Source organism: Ovis canadensis, chromosome 1 (genome assembly GCF_042477335.2).
Source record: "Ovis canadensis isolate MfBH-ARS-UI-01 breed Bighorn chromosome 1, ARS-UI_OviCan_v2, whole genome shotgun sequence".
Taxonomy (NCBI): domain Eukaryota; kingdom Metazoa; phylum Chordata; class Mammalia; order Artiodactyla; family Bovidae; genus Ovis; species Ovis canadensis.
This window is the reverse complement of record NC_091245.1, coordinates 70027692-70049270: the sequence shown is the minus strand read 5'-3', so window position 1 is coordinate 70049270 and position 21579 is coordinate 70027692. Positions and strand designations below refer to the sequence as shown.

At 38.9% G+C, this 21579-nt stretch overlaps 1 protein-coding gene across 4 annotated transcripts in view; it reads right to left on the bottom strand.

Annotated features, from left to right (window-relative positions):
* BTBD8 (BTB domain containing 8) overlaps positions 1–21579 on the bottom strand; it is a 94493-nt gene that overhangs the window by 57901 nt on the left and 15013 nt on the right. For 2 of the 4 annotated variants that reach the window (XM_069597780.1, XM_069597789.1), the window contains exons 3-4: positions 12329–12564; positions 5912–6029 (exon numbers count right to left, since the gene is read on the bottom strand). In XM_069597780.1, coding sequence (XP_069453881.1) covers positions 5912–6029; positions 12329–12564 — 354 coding nt within the window. The remainder of the gene's footprint in view (positions 1–5911; positions 6030–12328; positions 12565–21579) is intronic. The other 2 variants (XM_069597798.1, XM_069597815.1) reach the window with 1 other exon arrangement.

Below are 21579 nucleotides of genomic sequence, written 5' to 3'. Positions count from 1 at the left end.
AGATCCCTTGGGGAAGGAAAAGGCAAACCACTCCAGCATTTTTGCCTGCGAAATTCCAAGGACAGAGGACCCTGGTGGGCTATAATCCATGGGGTTGCAAAAGAGTCAGACACAACTTAGTGACTAAACAACAACTCAGGATTATATAGCTAATTAGTCAGACTAGGCTTCCAAGTGGTGCTAGTAATAAAGAACCCACCTGCCAATGCAGAAAACATAAAGAGATGAGGGTTCAATCCCTGCGTTAGGAAGATCCCCTGGAAGAGGCAATGGGAACCCACTCCAATATTCTTGCCTGGAGAATCTGTTGGACAGAGGAGTCAGTGGGTAACAGCCCACAGGGTCGCAAAGAGTCAGACAGGATTGAAGCAACTTAGCATGCACACACAGGTCTATAATAGTTAATATTGCATAGACTAAGGATCCTAAAAGATGATGCTGTTAAATTGTTGCACTCAATATGTCAGCAAATCAGGAAAACTCAGCAGTAGCCACAGGACTGGAAAAGGTCAGTTTTCATTCCAATCCCAAAGAAGGGCAATGACAAAGAATGTTCAAACTACCACATGATTGCACTCATCTCATACACCAGCAAAGTAATGCTCAAAATTCTCCAAGCCAGGTTTCAACAGTATGTGAATTGTGAACTTCCAGATGTTCAAGATGGATTTAGAAAAGGCAGAGGACCCAGAGATCAAATTGCCAACATCTGCTGGATCATCGAAAAAACAAGAGTTCCAGAAAAACATCTACTTCTGCTTTATTGATTACACCAAAGCCTTTGACTGTGTGGATCACGACAAACTGTGGAAAATTCTTCAAGAGATGGAAATACCAGACCACCTGACCTGCCTCCTGAGAAATCTGTATGCAGGTCAAGAAGCAACAGTTAGAACTGGACATGAAACAACAGACTGGTTCCAAATCAGGAAAGGAGTACGTCAAGGCTGTATATTGTCACCCAGCTTATTTAACTTACGTGCAGAGTACATCACGCGAAATGCCAGGCTGGATGAAGCACAAGCTAGAATCAAGATTGCTGGGAGAAATATCAATAACTTCAGATATGCAGATGACACCACCCTTATGGCAGAAAGTGAAGAGGAACTAAAGAGCCTTTTGATGAAAGTGAAAGAGGAGAGAGAAAAAGTTGGCTTAAAACTCAACATTCAAAAACCTAAGATCATGGCATCCGGTCTCATCATTTCATGGCAAATAGATGGAGAAACAATGGAAACAGTGACAGACTTTATTTTCTTGGGCTCCAAAATCACTGCAGATAGTGACTGCAGCCATGAAATAAAAAGACGCTTGCTCCTTGGAAGAAAAGCTATGACCAATCTTACTAAAAAGCAGAGACACTGCTTTGCCAACAAAGGTCCGTCTAGTCAAAGCTACGTATGAATGTGAGAGTTGGACTGTGAAGAAAACTGAGTGCTGAAGAATTGATGCTTTTGAACTGTGGTGTTGGAGAAGACTCTTGAGAGTCCCTTGGACTGCAAGGAGATCAGACCAATCAATCCTAAAGGAAATCAGTCTTGAATATTCATTGGAAGGACTGATGTTGAAGCTGAAACTCCAATACTTTAGCCACCTGATACGAAGAACTGACTCACTGGAAAAGACCCTGATGCTGGGAAAGATTGAAGGCAGGAGGAGGAGATGACAGTGATTGAGATGGTTGGATGGTACCACTGACTCAATGGACATGAACTTGAGCAAACTCTGGGAGTTATGATGGACAGAGAAGCCTGGCATGCTACAGTCCATGGGGTTGCAAAAAGTCGAACACAACTGAGCAACTCTAGTGTCCTGAACTGACTGAAGGACGCTGATCTCCTAACTCAGTGCTGACTTACTAAATTGTAGTTTCAGACAATCTGCATTAAAAATAAAAATAATAATTTTATTTATTTTTGGCTGTCCTTAGGTCTTAGTTGCTGCGCAGGCTTTTTTCTAGTTGTGGTGAGCAGGCTACTCTCCAGTTGCAGTGTGCTGGCTTCTCACTGCGGTGGCTTCTCCTGTGGAGCACGGGCTCTCGGACACAGGGACTTCAGCAGTTGTGGCACACGGGCTCAGTAGTTGCAGCTCCAGGCTCCAGAGCACAAGCTCAACAACTGCGGTGTATGGGCTCAGCTGCTCCATGGCCTGTGGGATCTTCCTGGACCAAGGATCGAACCTGTGTCCCCTGCATTGGCAGGTGGACCCTTCAACACTGACCCAGCAGAGAAGCCTTAGAGAATCTACATTTTAAAGGGAGATTCGACAGCATCTTAACCCCATCAATGAAAGTCTGATGGTACAATATCAGGCACTGAAGAAAAAAATAAAAAAGGTATGTGGAAGGGATATAGGATCTTAAGTGTTAGAAAGCTAAAATTAGGAATCACTGCCCTGCTTTTTCAATAAAGTAATATGAGAGAATCTTAATTATGGAATACTGAAGTATAACAAATAAATTAGTTTAAAAGCATAGATTAAATTTCATTAAGAAAATAATAGGATAACAATTAACACTATAAAATGAGAGATCAGGTGGATACTTTGAGGTAGGCTAAACCCTAAAGATCAGTCCTGGGTATTCATTGGAAGGACTGATGCTGAAGCTGAAACTCCAATACTTTGGCCACCTCATGCGAAGAGTTGACTCATGGGAAAAGACCCTGATGCTGGGAGGGATTGGGGGTAGGAGGAGAAGGGGACGACAGAGGATGAGATGGCTGAATGGCCTCACTGACTCAATGGACATGACTTTGGGTAAACTCCAGGAGTTGGTGATGGACAGGGAGGCCTGGCGTGCTGCAATTCATGGGGTGGCAAAGAGTCGGACACCACTGAGTGAATGAACTGAACTGAGCTGAAAGATGACAGGAGGAGATACATGTAGAGAGAAATGCGGAGTATACAGATGGTATTCATCTGGTGACTGACAGCAATTCAGGCAGAAAAGTGATGTTACAGAAATCCACAACAGGAGTAATGTGTTGTAGTACTCCAGGAAGCAACACTGAGAAAAGCAGTAACTAACAAATGGGATCCATGAACTCTAATGAGTCCTTTTACTATAACCTCTCTGCCAGCAAATAAACTGAGCTCTCTTTTTCTCCTTTGAGCAGGAGAAAAAAGCTTTCTTATCTCCTTTGGAGATAAGCAAGAACTAAGACGTGGGAAGGGTGGAGAAGTAACACTGTGATGAGGGTAAGGCCTGCGCAGAGACAGAACAGCGTAGGAAGTCTACTGCTATCCCTTTGCTCCTTGGATTGGGGAGAAATGCAAGTGATTCAAATCACCTTTCCCTGCATGTCCCACATAAACAAAGGACACTCAAGCTGTTGCTACTATCTACACAAAAGCTCATATCAGAGGCCTATTACCTGGACGATGACAGCAAACACTTACATGGTACTTACTACGTGCCAGGCATTGTTCAAAGTACTTTAAATGCTTTTAGTAATTTAATCACCATAATAACCCTATATGTTGTTGTTGTTTAGTTGCTAAGTCATGTCCGACTCTTTTGTGACCCCATGGACTGTAGCCCACCAGGGTCCTCTGTCCATGGGATGTCCCAAGCAAGAATACTGGAGTGGGTTGCCATTTCCTTCTCTAGGGGATCTTTCTGATCCAGGGATTGAACCTGAGTCTCCTGCATTGGCAGGCAGATTCTTTACCGCAGGCAGATTCTTTACCACTGAGCCACCAGGGAAACCCAGTAATAACTCTCTAAGATGGATACTATTACAATCTCCATCTTTGCTGAGGATGCTAAAACACAGAATGCTTAACTAACTTCCCCGAATTCATACAGCTAAAGATGGTAAAGCTGGAATTCAAACCCAGGCAGACAGGTTCCAACACAGTACACACACTCTTAATTACCCAGTTATAAATGACTTCTTTAGCTTAGTTGTGCCACCACAAGCAAGTGACTGGCATCATATCATCTTGCAGCAAATAAAGGACTCCAGGTACTGGGCTGTGGATCAAGCGAAAGTCTGAAATGCTGTGAGAATTACTAAAATGGTGACTCAGTCATGAAGTGAGCCAATGCCGTTGGAAACATAGTGCTGACAGCCTTGCTCGATGCAGAGCTGCCACCCACATATCTTCAGGTCGTAAAAAATGCAATTATCTGCAAAGTGCAATAAAGGAAAACGAAGTATGCCTGTGTTTTCTGAACTACTGATATAATAATCTTTGAACTGAATAATAAAATTATAGGTTCAAACAGAAAAACATTCAAGTTTGGAATAGGAATGTAATCTTGGGATTTAGAATCTGTTACTTTAACTCATATAAGGGTGCCAACCAAGTAAGAGAACTTAAGCCAGATCTTCTTGAAACATATCCTCAGGAAATTGCCTTTCTAGTTAACATAAATATCTTTTTTATCGCTAGGTGAACAAAATAAGCCAGAAATGTAACAAGAGCTGTCCTAAAATACAAACCTAATCTTCTAGATCCAGCTATTAAAACAGTCCACTGTCAGGCAGTACACAGGGAGAAGCCAAATATAGACACTGTTGGAAAACATACTGCAAATGGTCAGAGTCCTGCTTTCCCAGTATGACAACAGTAGTCCTAGGGTTCCATAAGTTTCAAGAAAAATCTGGCATAAAATAAACCCAAAGCAAATTAATTTTGAAAGTAAAATTGTGTTGTCCCTCTACACTAACCAAGAAGAAAGAAAGGCACGCACACATACCATTTGGGAATATGTATATTTATATTCCCAAATATGGAAAATACAGATCCATAATATGGAAAATATATAAATAAATTTCTATCACACTCTGTATTTTACTAAAACATAGTAAAATGCGTATATATATTTCATAAAAAATAGTAAAATGTGTATATATATTTACAAAATATGTGTTTTCAGAAAGGAAAGTTCAAAGTCTGAATGGCAGTCTGATGGAAACTGGCAGTCTCAAGAGTTTAGCAATGTACTTCAGTCAATTAAGTGGCAAAACCAGTATGACAGTACAAACATCGCTACTGTTTGGCTTGGATTTCTGTAATCTAAACCCACTGCTAACTTCATTAAGGGCTGTGCACCCTTGAACCTACAAGACTGCTTCTAGCCTCTGCAAAAATAGTCTGTTTCTTCCTCTTCCGCAGTACCAGAATAACTTAACATTCTATTTGAAACACAAAGAGGCAGGGACGGTAACTCTGGGTTCCTCAGCTTTCCAATTCTAGTCTGTTTTGAGGCCCAGCTGTACCTCTTTCCCTTGAGTTCCAAGAAAAAAAATCTCTATTTCTTATTAACATCTTTTCTTTCTTTAAGCAGATTTTAGTTACTTACAAAAAAGGAGCCTGACCTAAACAGGCAGCAGGCTTTAATTTAAACTCTAAAAGCCTGGAATGCCTAAGCAACCCAGTTCTACAGAATAATGGTTTTTAAAAAGTACACTGAAAAATTAAACCTCCTAATCAGTGCTATTCATGAGAATCATCTATTTAGAATTAAAGACTTTGAGCCAAAATGCATTCAGAGAAAATACATGTCATTCATGTAGCAATAATCATTTTCAATACCATAATGACTATGAAATTAAAAACTGCATTTAATGACATTTTCAGTGGCTTTCAAATCTATTTTAGGCAACAGTATATCTTCTTCTAATGAAATCTTAGGTTCATGCCCAATGCACAGCACAGATCTGCTCTAGCTGAGCATGTGCACATGTCTCAGTGGGTCATCTGTGCATGTGTGAAACTGCACATAAGAAAATCCTGTCTATGGTCCAAACTCTTCCTGTCAGAGACCTCCTGAGGCATCTCCATGTAACCTCTGCAGCCTATGTGAATCAGATCTTGAAAACCACTGTGCTATAAAAAGACAGCCACCCTTTGACACTTACTGTCACAACCAGAATACCAAATTAATCACAAGCCTATTTACCTGTGAGCTTTAAAACTTTTTCCATCAACATAAATATCAATATCTGGGCAACAGTGTTTCACGTAAAGCTTCAATAAATCTTCTCCCAATTCAGACGCAGGTTCCAAGTCATAAATATCTTTAAAAGAGAAAAACAAGACAAAAAATAGTTTTTTTAATAGTATATATGTTTCAAAATTTTGTATTCTTGCTGTTGCTCAGTCACTCAGTTGTGTCTAACTCTTTGCAACCCCATGGACTGCAGCATGCCAGGCTGTCCTTCACTATCTCCCCGAGATAGCTCAAACTCATGTCCATTGTATTCTAATACTAGCAAAATGTTTTTCCACATGGTTATCCTGATTAGCTACTGAAAGAAAGTAACAGTGAGTGAAACCTTTAAGTGGTAAATTCAAAGTAAAATGAAACTTTAAAATCTGCTCTGAAATATATATTTCTACTTAAATATAGATACACATTTAAATGTAGTAATACTATTACAAATTATACACCAAAATTGAAGCCACTTCACAAACATCTGACTTAAAAAGTTAAAAGATTTCCTAAGTTTGATATTCTTTTTCATCACTTAGTTTCTTCCTGTTTCTGTTCATGGATTTATGGCTAGGATGATCTGTGAACCAACAGAAATTCAACTAAAACCAATAGGACTTATAGAGCACTTATTATGAGTCTAGTGCTGTATACAGTATAGAGAGTTATAGAAAATATTTTAAGAACTACCCCTACTTCAAAAGGTTCACAATTTAGGCATTGGGAAGTGAAATATAAAACATGTATATATATTTAAAAAGAAAAATACTACATTGTATATTATAGCTCTATCAGTCTGGAAATTTTTGTTAGTATAACTGGTGAGGATGGGTCCCCAGGAACAGATTCCCAGTAGCCAATTTACAAATTTATATATTTAGAAACCAGAATGCTAATGAGGTGACTCTGGGTTAAGTCTCCTAAAGAGCTTCAGGATGGGGGCTGGTCACCAGAAAGGACAAATATGTCATTAGAGAGGGGAAAATTTCAGGCCCTTCCCCATACCTCTAGGGAGGGAAAGGGGGCTATAGACTGAATTATAAAAATTCTTGAACAATAAGATTCAGGGAACTACTGGGTTGGTGAACACACTGACTTTTGAAAAGATAGCACACCTGAGAGGGCATGGATATTTGTTCTGTATACCTTTCCCTTCTCCACCCAACCCACATACCTAGCCCTTTATCTTTTTCATTTGGCTGTTCCTAAATTATATCTTTTATAACAAATAGGTAAATATAAGCGAAATGTGTTCCTGAGTTCTGTGAGTCATTCTAGCAAATTATTGAACTTTGGAGGAGGGTGGTCATGGGAACTCCGGAATTTGTAGTCACTGGGCACAAGCGTGGGGAGTAATGGGGATATGTCACCCCAAAACATGCCACTCTGGCATGAGGATTATTTTGAGCTAAAGGTACTTGAGAAGGAGCAGATGCAGGGAAAGCTATTTACATCCCCCAACTGCCTAAAAATAAAAGTAAAAAATTTCCCTTTTGTAAAGGAAATTTCCATGTGCAAAGCTATCTCCTTCCTAGGAAGAAACTATTCTCTTCACTTGACTATTATCTGTGTAAGAAGACAACCCTTATTCACCATACATTTTCTCCTCTCACCTTCCCATAACTTGCCTCCACCATCTAGTAGCCCAGAATGCCCCTCTTTCAGTTAGCCTAAGATAACAATTTTGTTGTTTAGTCAATAAATTGCATCCAATTCTTTTTGCAACCCCGTGGACTGTAGCCCACCAGGCTCCTTTGTCCAAGGGATTTCCAGGATAAGAATACTGGAGTGGGTTGCCATTTCTTTCTCCAGGGGATCTTCCTGACTCAGGGATTGAACCCACGTCCCCTGCATTGCAAGTAGGATTCTTTACTGCTGAGCCACCAGGGAAGGTCAAGATGATATATAATCCTCGATTATCTAGCCATCTTCTTGAATCTCCTTTTTGGTGAAACTCCTGGTGCAAAAATAAGTGATGAAAACCATTTCCCCCCCCTCCTGTTAATCTGTCTCATTTCAATTTAATCCTTAGGCCAGTCACAGAACCTAAGAGGGTAGAAAGAACTCTTTCCTCCCCAACAGTAGCCTAGGCACCTGACTTGCATTTAACATCTGAAGTGGGGAGAATATTGCAGCACTAAGCCCTTAAACCTGTGGGATTTATCTGTAGCTAACTCTGGACAGTTACCATTAGAATTGAACTGTTGGATGCCCTGCTGGTGTTAGGAGAATTGGTTATGTGTGGGGAAAAAACACACACACACACACACTTCTGACATGTGGAGTCAAAAGTGGTACCCAGAAAAGAAAACAAAAACAACTCACAATTACAGAAACCCAACACTGTTCCTCAACCTGAGGCCATCATTCCATTCTACCTTAAACTTCCTCTGTTCATAGTCTTTAAGGCTGCAAAATAGTACCACTTAAATATCTTAAAAGAGCTTATGAATAAGGCTACCTCATCTCTTGGTTTGCCTGGGGGCAGTCCAGTTAATGCCTGTTGCCCCAGAATAACATTCAACAGCAATGATAATTTTTCATTTTTTACTTTTTCAAAAGAATCCTTGTTACTCTTTCAAAAGAATCCTTGTTTGGACCAGAAAATATAAAATCATCCTTTATATAATAAGGCTCTTCATTGTCTGTCTTCCACTTATACGTCGAGGTTCATCCCTTACTGTGACCATTCTTATCCCCTCCTTTACCCTAGACCCACAAACCATGCGTGGTGTTCCAAATTTGCTATGTGCCTGGTTCTCTGCCTCCAGGAGTATCGTTTCCTTCGCCTGGAATACTTCTTCCCTAAACTCTCTATGTCTGGTCAACATCTGCTTCTTCTTCAGGATTCAGTTCAGGTATTATTCCTTCTAGGCAGCTTTCTCTGAAGGCCTATTATTCCTTCCATGTAGTTTTTTCTGAAGGCCTAAGTCTAGGTTAATGCGCCCTATTTGAGTCCTTAACATACTTGGTACATAACCAACCTGATTATACCTCCTGCTAAACTGCAGGACAGTAACATTATCTGTTTTGTTCAATATCAAATCTTCAAAAGTTGGTATTTGCATAATGTGATGATTAGAATGGCATTCCAGGAACAAATAGCAAGTATAAAAGCACAGAAGTAACAAAATACAGTTCTTTCAGATGAAATGCTAAGTCAATAAGAGCAGAGCTCAGGGGGTGTGAGGGGTTGTGAAGATAGAAGGCAGTAGAGTACTAGGCGGCAGTCAGTTCCCCAAATCCCCTTATACCATGGGAAAGAAGCAGGGATTTATATTAAGGCTGTGGGAGACTACTAAAGAATTTTAATAAGGCAAGTGCCATGGTCAGGCTTGCAATGAACAAATTTTGTTCTATACAATAGAAATGGAGGGTGGCACAAGAAGTCAGGTGACCAGCTGAGGTTCAAATTCTCAAGGCAAATAACAACTTACTGAAATAAAGAAATGGCAGGAGGATAAAGGAGAGAAATATTTAAGAATATTTAGGAGACAAATCAACAGACATGCTCATGAATTGAATGAAGGGTAAAAGAGTAACTGAGAAGAAAGATAGTTAATATAGGGAATTCCCTGGCAGTCCAGTGGCTAGGACTCCATGATTCCACTGCAGGGGGCACGATAAACCTTATGCCAAAGGTGCATATTCGTGGTGGCAGAATCTACCCCCCTTTAATACTTGCAGTGCAATAACAGGAAGGAATTATAAAACTCCCAATGCCATTAAAATGTTTTCTGGAGATATCAGTCTTGTTTACTAACTTTTAGTCCTATAAGCCAAAGCATCAATAAATGAATATAACTGGAAGGTATATGACGTCCTGGAGAAGGGAATGGCAAACCACTTCAGCATTCTTGCCTTGAGAACACCATGAACAGCATGACAAGGCAAAAAGATATGACCATAAAGCCTGCAACATTAACATCCAATTAATGTTACAATTTAATGTTACATCCTGCAACATTAAATATTTTATATACATTTTTCTAACACAAAATTTGGGTTGGTAGAAGTGTGGGAAACAATATAACACATGAATTTGATCCCTGGGCTGGGAACAAAGATCCCGAATGTCACATGGTGAGGTCTAAAATAAATAAATAAAAGAGTGAATAAAAAAAATAAGGAAGAAAGAAAGATAGTAATATAATTAATATAATTCATATAATTCACACTACGCAGTATTTAAGAGAAGAGCAGGCTGGGAAAGGCAGGTGATTAGATCAGTCTGACACAAGTTAAATTTTGAGATATTTATATTTAGAGGTATATTTATACAGATATGTCTGGTCAGTGGTTGGATATGAAGCTCAAAAAATAATTAAAGAGGAAGTGCCGGTGAAGGAGACTGAGCAGTGACTGAGAGGGAAAATCCCAACAGCACAGTGTCAGCACAGAGAAGACAGAGGAAGTTTCAAGGAAGGTGGCACTGACAGTACGGAGGACAGTGAAGGACTTTATAAGATGTGGCAAACAAGTGTCTATTCAACTGGTCAGCATGGGGCTGGGGGCGGGGTGGGAGTTCCATGGAGTGATGGAGGAGAAAATAGATAGAGGCAAGGGGTTGAGGGGTAAATGAACTCTTTCCATTTACACTAAAAATCTGTTTGGCCACTTTAATCGGCTATTGCGGGCCCATGGCAGAATTCTAGACTAGAGGCAAGAAAAATGGGTATTGAATGTCAGCTCGGTCAACTGCTCCATCTCTGTGGCCTTGGAAAGTCCCTTACGCTCTCTGAGCCTTACTGTCCTCATCTATAAAATCAATCTGTAACCACTTTCTTTGTAGGGCTGAGACTAAATGAGATAGTTTAAAAAATGAACAGATCTATCTCAAGCCTAGAAGAGGCATGCATGCCTGCATGCATTCATCTACCATAATACAATATGGTGAACATATATAAAAGAAACCTAACTGAGCTTAAATCAGTTTGTTTTTAGTGCTGCTGCACGAAACATCAGTAATAAAAATCTTTTAGTTAACAGATACTATCATGTACAGTCAATTCAACTGTAACACATGTTTTGAAAACATGAGTTTGATCCAACACAACTGACATATTAAGGAACAATTTTTGCATAATGGGAATTTTTCCTTTCCTTAGGTGCTAGGTAATCCATGACAAATACTAAGTCAATGCAAGGAACTGTACTCAGTTGGACTGAGCCATGAAAGAATATACATAAAACATAAATACCTAAGACACCTACCAGAAACCTCTGTTCACCCATGACTACTCATTTCTAGTGTTACAAATTTCCATCTGATTTCAGATAACAACTGCTGGGAGACCATTTTCTATGAATATTTTTGTGTTTTTGTATGGTCTGTCCTTTCTGAGCAGAGCACTGGCAAATTTGGATAAAGGGTGATTAAACAATAAACACATCTTGGAAGTTAGAGATAATGAGATGCTCCAGAAAGATTCAGAGATTATCCTCTCCTCAAAATCATTTCTTTACACTCCTACCTTCCCCTCACCAGACAAGACTTATCTACCTTCCAAAGTAAAGGTCTCTCCCTCTGTGGAGGAGGATGAGCAGGTCTGCCAGCAGCCTGTAAGAGTCTCATAAAGTTGGTGTTCCCCTCCTAAGATGCAACCCCATTGCATGTGAACAGCAGGTAACATTAAGCCCTCATGGGGACTGAGGGTTGGGAAGTGGTTCTGAGATGCTCTATACGTAATGAACAGTTTGTTCTCTTATCCAAGGCTTTTGAGTCTCCTGTTGGAATATCTACTGTATCTCTATCTGCATCCTTAACATCCTCCTTCCACCAATTCACAGCAATTCACAAGCTGCAAACCTTTTGACACCCACTTCTACAAACAAACCAGAGCTCTTTTTCAAGGTCAAATGCCATATTTATTGTAGTATTTATGCACTGCTGAATCATTTAACATGGATAAAACTATGCTCCTAGTTTTTTTAGGTTCCTATCTTTTAAAAATGTGTCCTGACAAAAGTTTCAGTGACTATGTCATGACAAAATGTATTGGTGATTTTTGTGTTGCGTGGAGTTTTTTAAGGAACGCATATATTGTGTTAGAACTAATTCTACAGTCTGCTAAAGCTTTTGCTGGTGTAGATTAGAATAAGTATGAAAATATATAGAAGCTTAAAAGGAAAATTGTGAATTATGTCTGTATTTATTAATTAATAATAACTCTATCTCTAATTACTTGGGAAAACTGGGAGTAGGCCATATTATTATTTCCATTTACTCATAAATTATTTACTTTGATTTATACTGACTTTCATCTACTTATAAAAAAATGTTCAATAGAGCTGATTTTTGAAGTATGTTTTTCTCTAAGTGTTTAGAATATAATTACTTTCATGGCTATAAAATTTTATAAAAATCCACAAAAAATACCTCACCAGTGGAAATTACATTATCCTCTTTGCTGTTGATCTCTTTTGGAATTTCATGTTTCAGAAGAGAATGATCAGATGATCTTTTACTTAAGAACTCTACAGATAACCTTCTATCATTGTCAGTACAGTTTCCAACACTGAAGTCACATTTCTTTTGTGGTACTCCACTTTCCACTATCTTTTTCCTAAGAATTTCTTCTTCATAGTTTTTTATATTTCTGTTTGATGAGTATACAATCCTAAAAGACAAAATGCAAAATATTAATAAAAATAATGTTGGTTATTCATAGATAACAGCCACATGGTTGTAAAATCTTCTTAATCTACACTAAAGAAAGGTCCATCTAAAATAGGAGGAAGTTTGTAAAGCTATAAAAAAAGCAATGTTAAAAAGGAGTGTGTAACTGCCAACAAATTATATAACCTAAATGAAATGGACAATTCCTAGGAAGGACACATACTACGAAACTTAATTTAAGAAGAGAGTATCTGAATAGACAAATAATAAGTAAAGAGATTGAATTAGTATTTTAAAACTTCTCACAAAGAAGGACACAGGACCAGGTGGCCTCCCTGGTGAATATTACCCAATGAAAGAAAATTAATTAATGGCAAACTTTACATTTACTTTACAAACTCTTCCAAAAAATATAAGACAGAACACCTAACTCATTATGTGAAGCCAGTACTATCTTGAATCAAAAGGAGACAAAGACATCACAAGAAAACTACAGACCAATATTTCTTATTAATGTAGAGAAAAAATCTTCAACAAAATAATAGCAAAATGAATCCAACAACATATAAAAAGAACTATACATCATGACCAACTGGGCTTTATTTTAGGAATTCAAGGGTAATTAAACATATGAAAATCAATGTCATACACCATATGCTCTAGTGTGAACGTTTATATCCCCTACAATCATATACTGACAAAATCCAACATCCTGTCATAAAACATTCAGCAAACTAGAAATGGAGGTAAACATTCTCAACCTGATAAAGCATACCTATGAAAAACCCACAGCTAACATCAGACTTAATGGTAAACAATTGAAAACTTTCTTCCTAAGATCAGCAAGGATGTCTATCTGCTCTTACCACTTCTGTTCAACATTTAAATGGAGATTCTAGCCAGAGCAATTAAGCAAGAAAAAGAAATAGCTGGATTGGAAAGGAATAAGTAAAGCTATCTTGAACTACAAATTATAAACATATACATAGAAAATCATTGGAAATTCATCCCTAAACTGTCTGCTAAACAAGTTCAGCAAAGTTGCAAAACAGAAGATCAATATGCAAAAATCACTAATAACAAACAATCCAAAATTAAGTTAGAAAATAACTCCATTTACAACAGCATCAAAAAAATAAAATACTTAGGAATATATTGATATTTCATAAAAAGCACAAGTCTTATATGCTGAAAGCTACAAAACAATGCTGAAAGCAATTAAATAAATGGAGACACATTCCATTGATAATCTAATATTTTTAAAATGGCAATACTCTTTGAATTAATCTATGGATTCAGTGCAATACCAATCAAAATTCAGCTAGTTTTCTGCAGAAATTGACAAACTAATCCTCAAATTCAAACAGAAATGCTAGGATAGCCAAAACAATCTTTAAATAGAACAAATTTGGAAGATTCACATTTTCTGAATTCTTACCTTCCTACAAAGCTACAACCATCAATACTGTGTGCTACTGGCATAAGGACAGATGTATGGATCAATGGAACCAAACTGAGTGTCTAGAACATACATTTATAGGCAACTGATTTTTGACAGAGGTGTTGTGACATTGTGATTTATAATATGAACTTTGTACACCATTCCCAGCACGTAGATTCCAAAACCCTTCTAACTTCCTATGTAAAAGCCATAGGCTATCTTTTATTACAGTTTAATTCAGTTCAGTTGCTCAGTCATTTCCAACTCCTTGCAACTCCATGGACTGTAGCAGGGCAGGCTTCCCTGTCTATCACCAACTCCCAGAGCTTGCTCAAGCTCAAGTCCACTGAGTCAGTGATGCCAACCAACCAACTCATCCTCTGTCATCCCCATCTCCTCCCACCTTCAATCTTTCCCAGCATCAGGGTCTTTTCCAATGAGCCAGTTCTTCGCATCAGGTAGCCAAAGTATTGGAGCTTCAGCTGCAGCATCAGTCTTTCCAATGAATATTCAGGACTGATTTCCTTTAGGATTGACTGGTCTGATCTCCTTGCAGTCCAAGGGACTCTCAGGAGTCTTCTCCAACACCACAGTTCAAAAGCATCAATTTTGGGGGGCTCAGCTTTCTTTAGTCCAACTCTTACATCCATACATGACTACTGGGAAAACCATAGCTTTGACTAGTCGGACATTTGTTGGCAAAGTAATGTCTCTGCTTTTTAATATGCTGTCTAGGTTTGTCATAGCTTTTCTTCCAAGGAGCAAGCATCTTTTAATTTCATGGCTGCAATCACCATCTGCAGTGATTTTGGAGCCCAAGAAAATAAAGTCTGTCACTGTTTCTTTTGTTTCTCCATCTATTTGCCATGAAGTGATGGGACCAGATGCCATGATCTTAGTTTTTTGAGTGCTTAGTTTTAAGCCAACTTTTTCACTTTCCTCTTTCATTTTCATCAAGAGGCTCTTCAGTCCTTCTTCACTTTCTGCCATAAAGGTGGTGTCACCTGCATATCTGAGATTATTGATATTTCTCCTGGCAATCTTGATTCCAGCTTGTGCTTCATCCAGCCCGGCATTTCACATGATGTACTCTGCATATAAGTTAAAATAAGTTGGGTGACAATAATACAGCCTTGAAGTACTCCTTTCCTGATTTGGAACCAGTCTGTTGTTCCATGTCCAGTTCTAACTGCTGCTTCTTGACCTGTATACAGATTTCTCAGGAGGCAGGTCAGGTGGTCTTGAATTTTCCAGTTTGTTGTGATCCACACAGTCAAAGGCTTTGGCATAGTCAATAAAGCAGAAGTAGGTATCTTTCTGGAACTCTTTTGCTTTTTCAATGATCCAATGGATGCTGGCAATTTGATCTCTGGGTTTTCTGGCCTTTCTAAATCCATCTTGAACATCTGAAAGTTCACGGTTCATGTACAATTGAAGCCTGGCTTGGAGAATTTTGAGCATTATTTTGCTGGCGTGTGGGATGAGTGCAACTGTGCAGTAGTTTGAGCATTCTTTGGCATTGCCTTTTTTTGGGACTGGAATGAAAACTGACCTTTTCCAGTCCTGTGGCCACTGCTGAATTTTCCAAATTTGCTGGCATATTGAGTGTAGTACTTTCACAGCATTATCTTTTAGGATTTGAAATAGCTCAACTGGAATTCCATCACTTCCACTCGCTTTGTTCGTAGTGATGTCCTAAGGCCCATTTGACTTTCCTTTCCAGGATGTCTGGCTCTAGGTGAGTGATCACACCATTGTGGTAATCTGGGTCATGAAGATCTTTTTTGTATCATTCTTCTGTGTACTCTTGCCACCTCTTCTTAATATCTTCTGCTTCTGTTAGGTCCATACTATTTCTGTCCTTTATTATGCCCATCTTTGGATGAAATGTTCCCTTGGTATCTCTAATTTTCTTTCCCATTCTATTGTTTTCCTCTATTTCTTTTCATTGATCATTGAGGAAGGCTTTCTTGTCTCTCCTTGCTATTCTTGGAACTCTGCATTCAAATAGGTATATCTTTCCTCTTCTCCTTTGCCTTTGCCTTTTGCTTCTCTTCTTTTCTCAGCTATTTGTAAGGCCTCCTCAGACAACCATTTTGCTTTTTTGCATTTCTTTTTCTTGGGGATCGTCTTGATCACTGCCTCCTGTACAATGTCATAAACTTCTATCCATAGTTCTTCAGGTACTCTATCAGATCTAATCCCTAGAATCTATTTATCACTTCCACTATATAATTGTAAGGGATTTGACTTAGGTCATACTGGAAAAGTCTAGTGGTTTTCCCTACAGTCTTCAATTTAGGTCTGAATTTTGCAATAAGGAGTTCATGATCTGAGCCACAGTCAGCTCCTGCTCTTGTTTTTGCTGACAGTATAGAGCCTCTCCATCTTTGGCTGTAAAGAATATAATCAATCTGATTTCAGTGTTGACCATCTGGTAATGTCCATGTGTAGAGCCTTCTCTTGTGTTGTTGGAAGAGGCTGTTTACTATGACCAGTGCGTTCTCTTGGCAAAACTCTTGTTAGCCTTTGCCCTGCTTCATTTTGTACTTTAAGGCCAAAGTTGCCTGTTACTGCAGGTATTTCTTGACTTCCTACTTTTGCATTTCAGTCCCCTGTAATGAAAAGGACATTTTTGGGGGTGTTAGTTCTAGAAAGTCTTATAGGCCTTCATAGAACCACTCAACTTTAGCTACTTTAGCATTACTGGTTGGAGTAACTTTATTATAGCACTTAGTTTTATTTTCAGTTCCTGAAATAGCTCCAGAAGGATAAAAATGAAATGTGTGTCTTTCGTTATTCATAGCAAGCCCCTTTAAACCGCACCAGAGTTTACATTAGTGAGGTAGGTAACTTTTAGAAAGCCCATAATGATGGGAACTGGAATCCAGGAAAACCAACCAAGTGCTTTGAAGATTGGAACTAAGCTCTTCCCTCCACCTCTGGAGAGGGGAGAGGCTAAATTAACCACCAACGATCAATGATTGGGCTTCCCTGGTGGTTCAGATGGTAAAGAATCTGCCGGCAATGTGGGGGACCCAGATTCAATCCCTGGGTCAGGAAGATCCCCTGGAGAAGGAAATGGCAACCCACTTTGGTATTCTTCTCTGGAGAATTCCATGGGAACCAGGCGGGCTACTGTCCATGGGGTCACAAAGATTTGGACATAACTGAGCTACTAACACACACTAATCAATCATGCCTATGTAATGAAGCCTGCATCTTTAGATGGGTTTCAGTGAGCCTCTGGGTTGGTGGACACATAGAGGTACTGGGAGAGTAGTGAACCCTGAGAGGGCATGGAAGCTGCTTCCCATAACCCGTGCCCTATGCATCACCTCCATCTTGCTGTTTCTGAGTTTTTACCAATAATACATCAAGTAAAATATTTTCCTGAGTCCTAGGAGCTGCTCCAGCAAATGAGCTGAACCTGAGGGAGGGGTCATAGGAATCTACATTCAGATGGTCAGAAGCACAGGTAACAATCTCCAGGTAGACAGTGTCAGGACTGAATTAAATCTGTAGGACACCCAACTGATATCTGGAGAACCTGAGAATTGCTTGGTGAGGGGAAAAAACTACAAATCTCGTGACCGGAAGTGTCAGAAGCAAAGTACTCAACAGGTAGAATTGTGCAACAGGATCGATTTGGAGGAAAAAGGAGGGAGCCAAAAGTGGTTTTGGAGGAAGGAATGAGTGAGGCAAAGTAAGCAGCTGAGCAAGTTTAGGACTAAAGAGTTTGAATAATTTGGGTAAGAGGGGGCTCTGAGCTATAAAGGTGGTCTCCGGTTGTCTGGTATCTGGCTCTGGGATGATTAGGGCAGACGAGTGTTCTCTTCCGGAGTGTAAGAACCAGAGGGAAAGGTGGGTGTAGGAATGGATTCACGATTACTTGGTTTGCATATCAAAGGTGTGCTCTGGGAATTAGCTAACTCTGAGAGGGGCAGTCTTTCCCCAGTCAGTGAGGGTCCAAGATATATATATGTGCTCTGTTGTGCTCAGTCGCTTCAGTCGTATCCAGTTCTTTGCTACCCCGTGGACTGCAGCCCACTAGACTCCTCTGTCCATGGGATTCTCCAGGCAAGAATACTGGAGTGGGCTGCCATGCTGTCTATACACATAGTTAATATCACAAGGTACCTGTTCCACCCACTTCAACCCTACTAGTATAAGGGATTTGGGAAAGAAAACAGCCGCCACTTGAGAAAGCTGTAGGGGAAATGGAATCGTTCATACTGTGCTGCTGTTCTATGTATTTACTTGGTTGACATTTTATCCTAGCATTTATGTTAAAATGAAAATTTAAAGGTCTTCCCTTTTTACCCACAAATAAACATGCACATACATTCTCAGACAACTATAGTGCGGTCAGTCTTAGGAAATAAAAGATTTTTATCATGAGGTCATAAAGAAAAAACTATCAGTACTTTCCACTGCTAATCATGTGAGCCATATCTGAAGTTGCTATATATAAAATTTTTTTTCAAAGACTGTTTGATCAGAATTTTTACTAAAAATATCATAATCTCAATACTTTATATTCCTCTCCTTACGCTTTATATTAACACAGACAAATTTCAATACAATCTTCTTTTTAAAAGGAGAGAAGGTATTACTAGAGCTAATCAGTGAATTTAGCAAAGTTGCAGGATACAAAATCAATACACAGAAGTCACTGGCATTTCTATATACTAACAATGAAAAATCAGAAAGAGAAATTAAGGAATCAATCCCATTTATCATTGCAACAAAAAGAAATTAAATATCCAGGAATAAACTTACCTCAGGAGACAAAAGAACTGTACACAGAAAATTATAAGACACTGATGAAAGAAATCAAAGATGACATAAACAGATGGAGACATATTCCATGTTCCTGGGTAGAAAGAATATTATGAAAATGACTATACTACCAAACGTAATACAGATTCAATGTGATTCCTATCAAATTACTAACAGCATTTTTCACAGAACTAGAACAAAAAATTTCACAGTTCACATGGAAACACAAAAGACCCTGTACAGCCAAAGCAGTCTCGAGAAAGAAGAATGGAGCTGGAGGAATCAACCTTCCCGACTTCAGATTCTACTAGAAAGCTACAGTCATCAAGACAGTATGGTCCTGGCACAAAAACAGAAATATAGACCAATGGAACAAGATAGAAAGCCCAGATATACACCCATGCAGCTATGGGTACCTTATTTTTGACAAAAAGGAGGCAAGAATATACAATGGGACAAAGACAGCGTCTTCACTAAACGGTGCTGGGAAAACTGTAAAAGAATGAAATTAGAACACTTCCTACCACCATACACAAAAATAAACTCAAAATGGACTAAAGATCTAAATGTAAGACAAGAAGCTATAAAACTCTTAGAGGAAAACATAGAACACTCAATGACATAATTCAAAGCAGATCCTCTATGACCCACCTCCTAGAGTAACAGAAATAAAAACAAAAGTAAACAAGTGGGACCTGATTAAACTTAAAAGCTTTTGCACAGGAAAGGAAACTATAAGCAAGGTGAAAAGACAACCTTCATAATGGGAGAAAATAATAGCAAATGAAACAACTGACAAAGGATTAATTTCCAAAATATACAAGCAGTTCACACAACTCAATACCAGAAAAACAAACAACCCAATCAAAAGTGGGAAAAAGACCTAAACAGACATTTGTCCAAAGACATACAGATGGCTAACAAACACATGAAAAGATGCACAAAACAGCTCATTATTAGAGAAATACAAATCAAAACTACAATGAGATATCACCTCACACCAGTCAGAATGGCCATCATCCAAAGGTCTACAAACAATAAATGCTGGAGAGGGTGTGGAGAAAAGGGAACGCTCCTGCACTGTTGGTGGGAATATAAATTGATATAGCCACTATGGAAGATGGTATGGAGATTCCTTAAAAAACTAGGAATAAAACCACCATATGACCCAGCAATCCCACTCCTAGGCATATACCCTGAGGAAACCAAAACTGAAAGAGACACATGTATTCCATTGTTCATTGCAGCACTAATTACAATAGCTAGAACATGAAAGCAACCTAGATGTCCACTGACAGATGAATGGATAAAGAAGTTGTGGTACATATACATAATGGAATACTACTCAGCTATAAAACGGTACATATTTGAGTCAGTCCTAATGAGGTGGGATGAATCTAAAACCTATTATACAGAGTAAAGTAAGTCAGAAAAAGAAAGATAAACATATTCTAATGCATATATATGGAATCTAGAAAAATGGTACTGACAAATTTATTTACAGGGCAGCAACGGAGAAATAAACATAGAGAATAGACTTATGGACATAGGCAGAGAGGAGTAGAGGGTGAGATTTATGGAAAGAGTAACATAGAACCTTATATTACTGTATGTAAAAGAGATAGCCAATGGGAATTTGCTGTGTGGTTCAGGAAACTCAAAGAGGGGCTCTGGATCAACCTAGAGGGGTGGGATGGGGAGGAAAATGGGAGGGAGGTTCAAAAGGGAGGGAAAATATGTATGCCTATGGCTGATTCACATTGAGGTTTGACAGAAAACAACAAAATTCTTCAAAGCAATTATCCTTCAATAAAAAAATAAATTTAAAAAAAGGAGGGGAGGAGGTATGTTACAAGAATTTTCTATATGCAAGACACTGATGAGGTATCATTAGGAATGTTCACATTGATGAGCAGATTCAATCTCAAGGAGCTTACCTAACATACTTCAGACATTCATCACTAATCTAACATGAAACAGAACGTGATTAAGGGCTTAAAATAGAGGGTTGTGAAGTGCTAGGAAGCACAAAGTCATTTACCACAACTTTATTATTCTAAATATGAGAAAACTGAGACTCAAAGAAATCATGAAACAAGGTAATGCACAGGCAAAAGGCAGCTCTGTCTTGTTGCCAGATTCAGTGCTTCCTCCACTCTACCATATTGTGTCTCGTTTGATCTTTTTTCCCTAACACTTCAATGATACAAATAAAGGGTGGCATTAATATAATTTCTCTTTCTCTAATATACAAAATTTGACCTTTCCCAAGCATCTTCTTCTAAACGTACACTCAGTAGCTGGAGAAATGTATAATTTCATAGGGTGACTACCAGGAATAACAGTTACTAAAAACTATTCAGTGCTTACTATATGCCAGGTCACTGTGCTAAGTGCTTTAAAAGCATCTAATTTAACCTTCGCAACAACATTATGAGGTAGGTATTCTTATTATATCCATTTTATTAAGCTGATAAAACTAACGGGAAGCGATTAGAGTGATTCATATTCACACAGTTAGAAATGGTAGACTCGCTTGACCACAGAGCCTCAGTCCAGTCGCTCAGTCGTGTCCAACTCTGTGACCCCATGAATTGCAGCATGCCAGGCCTCCCTGTCCATCATCAACTCCCAGAGTTCAGTCAAACTCACGTCCATCGAGTCAGTGATGCCATCCAGCCATCTCATCCTCGTCCCATTTTCCTCCTGCCCCCAGTCCCTCCCAGCATCAGAGTCTTTTCCAATGAGTCAACTCTTCACATGAGGTAGCCAAAATATTGGAGTTTCAACTTT